Consider the following 12111-nt stretch of genomic DNA (forward strand, 5'->3'; position numbering starts at 1 on the left):
TATAAGCAAGGTTACCTGGATGTGGTAATCTGTCACAACTGGTAGAATGACGACACAAATGGCGACAAGTTCATTACTAACTTCAGTCGCCAAGTCAAATCAGATTTCTGAAATCTTGAACAATATTCAACAACCATAATAGTCACTTGAAACACACGTAAACTGAAGATGCGAATTCAGTCCAAATATGTGCAAGGGGGTGTTGTGACCGCATAAGGAATATAGAAAGATTGAAAGAGTGGACAAAAACTTGGCATGGAGTTTAATGTAGGAATTCAAGAGGTTCCACTTTTATGGGAAGAATCAGAAAGCAGTCTATTGGTTAAATGGAGAGAGACTCCAGAAAAAAAAAAGAGTAGAAAGACAGGATCTGGATGTTCTTGTACATGAAACACAAAATATAACTAAGAAATTATTAAAGAAAATTATTAACTGTAGCTAAGATGAAAAATAGAATTTGGGTCTTTATTGCTAGGTGTTGGAGCTTAAAAACAAGGAAGTGTTGTTACAAATGTACCGAGTATTGGAGAGTATAGTATAGTTTTGGTTCCCATATTTAAGAAAGGATGCTCTGGTACTGAAGATAGTTCAAAAGAAATTTACTGGGCTGATTCCTGGGATGAAGTGATCACTCATGAAGAACTCTTAAACAGTTTTGATATGTATTCATTCGAGTTTAGAAGAATGAGCGGTGATCTTATTGAAACATACTGAGGGCGCATAACAGGGTATGTCAAGAGGTTAATTCCACCTAGTAGGGAAAGTTGAACAGGATACATTGATACAGCATGGGAATGCTCATTTGAATCCGATAAATACAGAAATTTCTTCTCTTGGAGGGCAGTGAATGTTTAGAATTATCTATCCAAGGGAATTATGGAAGCGAAATCAAAAAGAGGTGCTCATCGATTTTTTGAATCATCAAGGAGTGAGGGCTACACGGAGCTGACACGCAAGTGGAGTTGAGGTGTGGCAGATCAGCCACAATCTTATTGACTGTAGGGGGAGGCTATTTCTGTGCCAAATTATGTCCTTATCACAATTTATAGATGTCTGTGAAACTAAGTTTTATTGGCCTGAAATTCCAGTTTAATGGCAGGATCAATCCAAGATTCTCCTTAATTGCTTCCATGACTCAAAATGGCACTGCTTTTGACTTGCCCCAAGAACATAAACTGTGGTTCGGAGAAGGTTCACTAGATTAATTCCAGAAATGAAGGGCTCGTCTTATCAAGTGAGATTGAGCAGTCTGGGCCAATACTCATGAGTTTAGAATAATGTGAGGAGATCTATTGGAGGTATACAGGATAACAAAGGGGATTTACAAAGTAGATGTAGAGGGGACATTTCTCTTTGTGGATAAAGCTAGAACAAAAGGTTTTAGGTTAAGCAAGTGCCAGATTTAAAACAGAGATGAGGAGAAATTACTTCTCCCAAAAGGTCATGAAGCTGCAGCACTCACTATCCCGGAGTGCCATGGATAATGAAACACTGAATAAATCTGAGGAGGCAAAGATTTTTAAATTAGTAAAAAGGTTGAAGGGTTTCAAAGAACCAGCAGGGAAGTGGAGTTGAGGCAAGATGGTATCAGCACTGATTGTACCGAATAGCGAAGCAGGCTCGAGGGACTGAATTGCCTTCTCATGCTACGAGTTTTCGTACTCTAACATTCTTATCAACTCCTGATAATTGAACTATGTTAATGAAGACTGCAGGATCATGGGACTGGACAAGGAACACAAATTTGCTATGAAAAATTTTGACAGTGAATTCAGTTCATCTGAAAATTTGCAAAACACCTTAAAATCATGAAAGCTGCTGGAATGTTAAAAATCCAAATGATTCACCGATAACTGATAGCCTAGCTTTGTCTAGTTTGTTTATAACTAACCAACACAAAACAATATGCAATTATAAAGCATCCTTCTCAATTGCACAACAAAGGTGGTTTGCAAACAGCCAAATACTTCTCTGAAACGGGGCAGAATTCTTCTGGTTCCAAGGTAGGCTTGAGGATAGGACTGACAAGAGGGTGTAACAGGTGGGAGTTGAGTTGGTGTATTAATACGTTCTAACCTCCAGCTGAAGCAGCAAAGTGTTTCTTCCAGTATGGCATGGCAGTTGCAATGTCCAGCCACATTTTGTTTTTTTAAACCTTAGAAGCATGTTTCAAAAATTCATGATGCAAAGTAGTAAACAGTGGAACAGCTACAACACTGGCATCAACCTGACAATGTGGACAATTACACTGGTACATCTTACACACAAAAAGCAGGAGAAATCCAACTGGCAAATTAGCACCCTTTCAATCTATTCTCAATCACCAATAATATGATGTAAGGTGTCATCAACAGTACTATTAGGCAGCAGTTGTTTAGCAATAACCTGCCCTGTGACACATGACCTGGAGGTGCCAGCACTGGACTGGGGTGGACAAAGTTAAAAATCACACAACAGGTTATAGTCCAAGAAGTTTTTTTGGAAGCAATAGCTTTTGGGGTGCTGCTCCTTCATGAGGTGGTCACAATCATCTCATGAAGGAGCAGAGCTCTGAAAGCTAGTGCTTCCAAATAAACCTATTGGCCTATAATCTGGTGTTGTGTGATTTTTAACTGCGACACTCAGTTAGGGTTCCATCAGGGCCACTCAGCTTTTGACCTCATTACAGTCTTGGTTCAAACATGAAGATGAACTCCAAAGGTAAGAGGAGAGTGACTACTCTTGACATCAAGGCTACACTTGACCAATAATGGAAGCAGGAACTTTGGCAGAACTGGAAGTGAGCTTGAGAAAGCTTGAAGTAGCAGCATTAACTGGAATTAATCAGGGCAAAAAAAAGACAAAGGAAGATGGTAGTGCCATGCAGATAAGTCATCTCAGTTCCAAGGTATCTCTGGCATTCCTCAGGTTAGTGTCCTTGGCCCGATCATCTTCAGCAATTTCATCAATGACCTTCACTCTATTGTAAGCTAAGAACTGTGGAATTTCTGCTTATGACTGCACAATGTTCAGCACCATTTATGACTCCTCAGATTAAAAGCAGTTCATGCCCAAATGTAAAAAGAATTGTACAACATCCAGACCTGGACTGACAAGTGGCAAGTAATATCTGTGCTGTAGATGTGCCAGTAAATAACCATCTCAAACAGAGAATTTAACCACTGGCCCATGACATTCAATGAAATCACCACTGAATTCCCCCCACCGTGAACACTCTAGGATCTAAAACCTGAACTGTACTGGTCATACAAATACTGTGGGCTACAAGACCAGGTCAGAGGCAAGAAACTCACCTCCTGACCAACGCTCCCTGAATGAACCATGACCAAAAAAAAATGAAAACTTATAGAGAAAGATGGAGGCAGAAGATGCTGAACTTGACAATGAATCCAGAAGGCTATAGATTGCTGTGCCAAAATGAAATGCCGTTCCTTCGGCTTGTGATGAGCTTCATTGGAATAGTGTCGCAGGCCATGGACAGAAAGGCCAGACTGGAAGCAGGGTAGAGAATTAAAACTTCAAGCAGCTCAAATCATGTTTAAGAACTGAACAGAGGTATTCTGCAAAGCAGTCAGCTGGTCTACATTTGACTTCCTCAAAGTCGAGGAAATGTTAAACAAAGTTCCAAATTACACATTTGGGTATTCCTTCCTCAACCACCTGCCAACTGTGTGGAAAAGGGACAACACCCTGTTCTGCAAGTGAGCTTGAGAAAGCTTGAAGTATCAGCATTAACTGCTTATTGAGACAGTGTCAGATGATAATGTCACTGGAATGACAGGTAAGAAACTTGACAGTTTTATGAAAACACTGCAAAACCTGTAAAAATTATTTCTTTCCACATAACATAGGGAAACACCTTTGGGAGTGAGGAGACCAGGACTGTCCAAAGAGAAAAAGAGGATCCAACCCAGACTCTGTTTCCTCTTTAGAGGCAAAACTTTAGAACCAGTTATCAAAATGTATGCATTCAATACAATGAAGGGTTAATGAATTTAAAACAATTAATCCCTTATTACATACGGGCTGACTGCCTCTTTTACTTTTGCAGTATAAGGCAACTGAACTCCAGTATTTGAAAATAGATGTGCTTACCCTGTTCTGCTGATTGGCTGAATTCTTCGTCATTCCTAATAATTGTGGTACAGATTGTTGCCGCTGCTGCTGTGGACGCTGCTGTGGCTGTTGCGCTCCTTTTGTCAATGTGACCTTTCGAACAGGCTGTTGTTTCTGAAGATGCTGCTGGTGTTGCCGCTGTTGAGACTGGACCTCAGGATGAGAAAAGCCTGTGTTCTCGCTCCCCTGCTGTAAGAACACAGCATCATGCTGCTCAGTGTCTTCACTCAACACAAAACCTTTTACCACTCACCATGTGCTAAATGCAGTATGACCTTGCAGAAACTGGAAAAATAAACTACAGACGAATTCCCTTCATCCACATAAAAATGGCTAATTTACTTGCATTTTGTAGGACAAAAGCAAAAGATAGTTTTCCTTGTAATGATGGAAATAAATATTTTATTCTGTTAAATACCCACAGTAACGGCTATAAAGTGTAGAAAAAATCCACTCATTAATTTTCAAGGGTACTATTTAAAGGCATCATCTGGTAATCCCCATCCAGACACAAAATCATGCTTAAATCTCTTGTCACTCCTCCGAAAATCATTGGTACCACAGAACCTAACTGCTCGTGTGTAATTAACAATAGCTAAACCATATTTTGTGAATAAGATCAGGTCTCACAAAGTCTAGTGAGTATAAGGTAATGTATAGTGCAGCACCAATATAAATATTAGAACTCCCAAGTTTCTGCAGTTCTGAAGAAGTCATACTGGATTCAAAATGTCAACTCTGCTTCTCTTTCCACAGATTATTCCAGACTCACTGAATTTCTGCACCACTTTGTGTGTTTATGGCTGTCCCTGCCTGTACTGTTATCAATGAATAACAGGTGACAACTATCCTCACTCTGAACAGTTCAGAATCACCTGAAACAATATGACAAGTTTGGAGAAGTATGTGAGAGCTGCCATCAACCTTGGAAACTGTCTCATGATCTCATTCTCGCGAATTGCAAAAGTGAGTAAGTACTGTCAATTGTGAAAGAACATATTTAAATTGTTCTTCTCTCAGCAATTCCCATTACTTAAATCATACCTGCTTATAAAGCATATTGTTCAATCCTATCAAATGGTATAACATGCAGACTTTGCAATTATCATTGCTCTGCACCAGTGAAAGTTATCTGCATATCTCACGTAGAGTCTTGCACATTGCAAATGCTTAATGTCTATGTGGATTCCTTTTTTAACATTTATCAAGACAACTTTATGATAGAAAAATCACAAATATTTTATTACTAGAATACCGTGCATAAGTAGCGGGACACAATCCTTTATCCAAAATCCGAAAAGCTCTGAAATCTTTTTCATGGAGTGTGGAGCATCATTTCAGCGTGTGAACAGGTGACCCAACTCCACACCCACTTAAACCACGTCACTCAGATGTGACGTGGCAGTGTGGCCCAGCACTGGCAGGCGTCAATTGTGTCTCAGCACTCGTACTATTCGCACGTGCATCTGCTATTGGGTAATTTGTTTTTATTTCACTGTGAGAATGTCATTTATTCCAAAATCTGAAAAATTCTGAATTCCAAGAAAACAACTGTCCCCAAAGATTTCAGATTAAGGATTGTGTACCTGTAATTGCCTAGTATGAATCAAAATGCTATCTAAAATAAGCAGCTATCTTTCCTTCAGTATTTGAAATTTTTAATGTTCAAATGAAAAAAAATCACATTTTAAAGTAACATGAATACATTTACCAACTGATTGTTAAATGTTTCAAAATCTTAATTAAACTTTTAATGTCAAGTTCTCAGACAACAACAAAAGCTTGAGGTTCAGCTTAGTATTTTCACTTCAGCAGTTGGACTTAATCACATCAGTGCATCTGGAACAGCATGCAATTTGTGCAACAATATAAGGCGATATTCTTTGATTCAGTGAAGACTTGGGAGCTTCTCTGCTTTTTCTGTAAACCTTTCAAACAAAATGGGAGCCAAATACTTGAGATATTAGTTTGACATTTCCAGTATGAGCTCCTCACAAACAGCACCTGGGATTAGCAACACCTCAGATTCTGATTTGGTAGGAAACACAAGACTTTTTATTAAAAATTACTCATTCTCCATTCATTACACTCATCTCTATTCCAGTAGAGGAGTGGCAGCCAACCTTCTCACATTGGGTTGAGGCACATTTCAATTTCTGTCTTCCTCATGAGACAAAGTTTAGGAAGTTTAGGAAAGTTTAGGATGCCACAATAATAAATATGAAATTGATGCATAAAATTCAAAAGCAATAAATTAATGATTTAAATGGGCAATTAGTGGAAATGACCAATAAAATGTGCCAAGCAGCCAAGCTTAATAATAAGCCAATCTTCACCTTTTTGGCTAACGTGCAGAGCTAACGAAAAAAAAAAGAATAAGCCCCAATTCATGGCCACCAGAGAAGGGAGAGGTGACTGGGGCCAAGCTAAGGTGTTAGGCTTAGCTAACGCTGAACATGGGGTTGCCAATGGTGAGAAACACTCGGAGCTGGCCTCAGTGGAATTCACACATGCATGTGGGTTGGAAGTGAGTCTCCTTTCAGCCTGGAGTTTTCTCCTCTACTTTTCGCCTTTCCCAGTTTCTCTTACCTCTTCCACCCTCCCTTACTCTGCCCCTTGAAATTCAAAATAATCCATGGGGCTTTGCACCTCAAAAATGTCAACTAAACATGGAGGGGATAAATAGACGAGGTATTTTCCCTCAGTTGGGGGGAGTCCAGAATGAGAGGGCGTAGATTTAGGGTGAGAGGGGGGAAAAATTTAAAAGGGACCTAAGAGGCAACTTTTTCACGCAGAGGCTGGTGCATGTATGGAATTAGCTGCCAGAGGGAGTGGTGAAGGCTGGTACAATGACAACATTTAAAATGCACCTGGATGGGTATATGAATAGGAAGGGTTGAGAGGGATATGGGTCAAGTGCTGACAAATGGGACTAGATGAAGTTAGGATATCTGGTCAGCATGACGACTTGGACTGAAGGGTCTGTTTCCATGCTGAACATCTCTATGACTATTAAATCTGCCAACAAATATTTTGCATTCACATTAAAGTGGCCAAGTAACCTTTTTTCTGGAGTGACTGAAATCCAATTAGATAAATGGTGACTTAATTTTAAAAAGTAAATGAAAGGAAAATTAATGGCAGCAACCCAGCAGGCTGACCATCATTTCCACCCCTGCCCCTCATTGTCACAGCCATACTTGCAGATCCCCTTCACTATTGAACTCTCACAGAGTCTCAGAATCCCCCCATGGCCATTGATCTTTCATTGCCTTCTAACCATGGTGTGACTGTCTTCTTCATCCTTCTCACTTAAACCAGAGTTCCTGAGAGCCTCCTAATCCCAGAAGCAGCCCGCAGTCTCACAGCCAAGGCTCCAGGCTTTGGGTTGCTCACGGCTTATCTTAACCTGACTGGTTCTCACTCATTTGTTTATACACTCACGAGCAAGCCTGCAGTAGCACATATGGGAAAAAAAACCGACCTTGGATCCAATGAGGAGTTCCTTGCAAAATCTTTCACTTTCAGTCATCCGTATTTGAAATTCTGGCTGTATGAATGAGCCGGAAATTTGTCTGAGTTACCAACAAATCAGATCTCAGGCCACATGAAATACTTTGGTGAGCCATGTGCGGTCCATGGTTTTTAGATTCAGCACCCCGACTACAGAAGACTTACGATTTCCTTTATCATCTTATGCATTTTCTGAGCATCTTCCTTATCCTAAAACACTGAACAATGAATATCTGATGCAAATCTTCAAGTGTCCTGAAGCAGGTTAACAAGAGTGGAACAAAAGAGAAGGAACAGGCCCTTCAGCAGCCCCCATGCCTGTGCCAATCATCATGCCCTAACTAAAAAATAAACCTTCAGCCCTTATTCCGCCTGTATCCCTCCATTTCCTCCCCACCCATGTAACCATCCAGATACCTCTTAAATGTTGCCAATTTACCAGCTTCCACCACCTGTCCTGGCTGTGTGTTCCAGGCTCCTACCATTCTCTGCATAAAAAATCTCCCTCCTACATCTCCTCTAAACATTCCCGCTTTCACCTTGAACCTGTGCACCCTTGTAATTGAAACTTCAACCCTGGGAAAAAACCTCTGACTATCCACTGTATCTACGCCTCTTATAATTTTATCAAGTCCCCTCTCAAACGCCATCTTTCCATTGAAAATAATCTTAAACTTTTTAACCTTCCCTGACAAACAATGCCCTCAAGACCAGGCAACATCCTGTTAAATCTTCTCTGCATTCTCTCCAAAGCTTTCATGTCCTTCTGGTACTTTGGTGAACAAAACTGTACAAAATACTCCAAATGTGACCTAACAAGGGTTTTGTACAGCTACAACAACATGATTCGCCAACTCTTGTATGCCATGCCTGGCTGATGAAGGCAAGCATGTCATATGTCTTCCTGATTTGGAGATGCCGGTGTTGGACTGGGGTGTACAGAGTTAAAAATCACAACACCAGGTTATAGTCCAACAGGTTTAATTGGAAGCACACTAGCTTTCGGAGCAACGCTCCTTCATCAGGTGATAGTGGAGGGCTCGATCGTAACACAGAATTTACAGCAAAAATTTGCAGTGTGATGTAACTGAAATTATACATTGAAAAATTGATTGTCTGTTAAGCCTTTCATCTGTTAGAATACAGTGATAGCTTCACTTCTTTCATGTGTAAATCACAAAACCTTTTTTTAAAAGGTTGCATTCTCGGGTTAGCTTTTAACAATGGTGATAGCTAGACAACATGTTGAAGGTGTTAGCCCCGTGTTCTCTGTCTATGACCTGATGTTTAGATTGATTCTAATCTAAAAAGTGAGATAACAGGGTTTTACATAAATTCGCGCAGTTTTTAAGCTCAGAGTTTTACATGAATGTATGCAGTTTTTGAGCAAAGTGCAATGTAACTCTGCAAGTACAAATTCACCCACAAAATATATGTGCGCGTGTGGGTCCGCGTCCGCCTGGTGTGGGGGTTGAGTGTGGGTCCGCGCCCGCCTGGTGTGGGGGTTGAGTGTGGGTCCGCGTCCACGTCCGTGGTGCAATGGTGATCACCTGTAATGTGACATGAACCCAAGGTCCCGGTTGAGGCCCTCCCTATGGGTACCGAACTTAACCACCAGCCTCTGCTGCCTCTCCTGAAGTCCACCTTGGAGGATGGTCACCTGAAGTTCCTGAATGCCCTGGACACTGAAGTGTTCCCCAACTGGGAGGGAACCCTCCTGTCTGTTGATTGTTGTGCGGTTGTCCACACAGTGACATCAAGTTTCATCCCACCAAACTCACTATGGACTACTCTCGACAGTCTCTCATTCTTGGACACGTGCGTCTCCATCAAGGACGGACACCTCAGCACCACACTCTACCGCAAACCCACAGACAGCCTCACAATGCTACACTTCTCCAGCTTCCACCCAAAACATATTAAAACAGCCATTCCCTATAGACAAGCCCTACGCATACACTGGATCTGCTCAGATGAGGAGGAACGTGACGGACACCTGAAAGTATTCATGGATGCCCTCACAAGAACGGGGTACGAGGCTCAACTCATCGATCGCCAGTTCAGACATGCTACAGCAAGGAACCGTAATGACCTCCTCAGGAGACAGACACATGCTGCAACTGATAGGGTACTCTTCATTGTTTAGTACTTTCCAGGGGCTGAAAAATTACGCCATGTTCTTGTGACCTGCAACACATTATCAATGAGGATGAGCACTTCACCAAGACCTTCCCCACACCTCCACTACTTGCCTTTAAACAACCGCCAAACCTCAAACAGATCATTGTTCGTAGCAAACTGCCTGGCTCTCAGGACAACTCCATACAACCCTGTCACTGTGGACGCTGCAAGACGTGTCAGATTGTGGACATAGATACCACTATTAAGCGTGGGAACACCTCCCACCTTGTACATGGCAGGTACTCATGTGACTCAGCCAACATTGTCTATCTTATACGTTGCAGGCAAGGATGCCCGGAGGCATGGTACATTGGGGAAACCGAGCAAAGGCTACGACAGCGGATGAATGGGCACCACACAACAATCAACAGACAGAAGGGTTCCCTCCCAGTTGGGGAACACTTCAGTGGTCCAGGACATTCAGCCTCGGACCTTCGGGTGACCATCCTCCAAGGTGCACTTCGGGACAGGCAGCAGAGGCTCTTAGCTAAGTTTGGTACCTATAGGGAGGGCCTCAACCGGGACCTTGGGTTCATGTCACCTTACAGATGATTACCATTGCACTACACACATATACACACACACACTCACATACACATACACAGGTACACACAAACGCACACAGACACCCACACACACCCTTATAGACACACACTCCCAAATGCACCCCCTCACAGACCTAAGACACTCTGCACTCACTACACACACACACACACACATACACAAACACACTTTCTCACACTCACAACCCCCACACCAGACAGACAGACAGACACACACAGACAAAGACCCACATGCACACATATTTTGTGGGGCGAATTTGTACTTGCAGAGTTACACTGCACTTTGCTCAAAAACTGCATACATTCATGTAGAACTCTGAGCTCAAAAACTGCATGAATTTATGTAAAACTCTGCTATCTCACTTTTTAGATTAGAATCAATCTAAACATCAAGTCATAGACAGAGAACACTGGGGACTAACACCTTCTGCTTCTTGGATGCTGCCTGAACTGCTGTGCTCTTCCAGCACCACTAATCCAGAACCTTCAACATACTGTCTAGCTATCACCATTGTTAACAGCTAACCCGAGAATGCAACCTTTTAAAAAAAGGGTTTGTGATTTACACATGAAAGAAGTGAAACTATCACTGTATTCTAACAGATGAAAGGCTTAACAGACAATCAATTTTTCAATGTATAATTTCAGTTACAATACACTGCAAATTTTTGCGATAAATTCTGTGTTACGATTGAGCCCTCCACTATCACCTGATGAAGGAGTGTTGCTCCGAAAGCTAGTGTGCTTCCAATTAAACCTGTTGGACTATAACCTGGTGTTGTGTGATTTTTAACATATATCTTCCTAATCACCTTGGCCACATGTATTGCCACTTTTCGGGAACTGTAGACCTGCATGCCCAGATCTGCCTGTATATTAATGTTCCTAAGGGTTCTGCCATTACAATAGAATTCAATCCTCGAAAACACATCACCTTGTATCCGTCTGGATTGAACTCCATTTGCCATTCTGTGCCCAAGTTGTCAATCTATATCCTGTTCCATCTTTGTGAAGATTTGTAGCTCAAGTTGTGGTTCAGGTTTTAAGTTTGCTCGCTGAGCTGGTAGATTTGTTCTTAAGACGTTTAGTCACCATGCTAGGTAACATCTTCAGCGAGTTTTCGGTGAAGCGCTGGTGTACTGTTTATGGGTTGTGGCGGGTGATATCACTTCTGGTGCTTTTTCTGAGAGACTGGCAAATGGGGTCCAAACCGGTGTTTTTATTTATGGAGTTCCAGTTTGATTGCAAGGCCTCTAGGAGTTCCGTGCATGTCTTTGTTTTGCCTGTCCCAGGATGGATGTATCGTACGATTTGAACTGGTGTCCCTTGTTGTCTGTGTAGAAGGAGATTTGTGATAGTTGGTCATGTCCTTTGGTGGCTTGTTGTTGCTCCTGTATCCTGATGGCTAGTTTCCTGCCCATCTGTCCAATATAATGCTTGTTGTAGTCCTTGCAGGGTACTTTGCATATGACGTTCATTCTGTTGGTTGTTGGAACAGGGTCCTTTAGATTCATCAAGAATTGTTTCAGTATGTTGGTTGGTTTGTGGGTTAGCATGATGAGCCTGTTGTATCCTTGCACAACTGTCAGAACTATCAGCAACTTCACCAATCTTCGTGTCATCCACAAACTTACGAATCAGACCACTCACATTTTCTTCCAGATCATTGATATATACTAAAAACAACACAGGACACAAGTCTGATCCCTACGGAACACCACTAGTTACCGGTATCCAT

At 41.8% G+C, this 12111-nt stretch overlaps 1 protein-coding gene across 2 annotated transcripts in view; it reads right to left on the bottom strand.

The window, feature by feature from the left end:
* The window catches only part of rbm33a (RNA binding motif protein 33a), a 162425-nt gene that overhangs the window by 39497 nt on the left and 110817 nt on the right, over nt 1-12111 (bottom strand). For both annotated transcript variants that reach the window (XM_072576224.1, XM_072576223.1), the window contains exon 16: nt 4096-4305. In XM_072576224.1, coding sequence (XP_072432325.1) covers nt 4096-4305 — 210 coding nt within the window. The remainder of the gene's footprint in view (nt 1-4095; nt 4306-12111) is intronic.

The sequence above is a fragment of the Chiloscyllium punctatum genome, chromosome 8 (assembly GCF_047496795.1).
Source record: "Chiloscyllium punctatum isolate Juve2018m chromosome 8, sChiPun1.3, whole genome shotgun sequence".
Classification (NCBI taxonomy): Eukaryota; Metazoa; Chordata; class Chondrichthyes; order Orectolobiformes; family Hemiscylliidae; genus Chiloscyllium; species Chiloscyllium punctatum.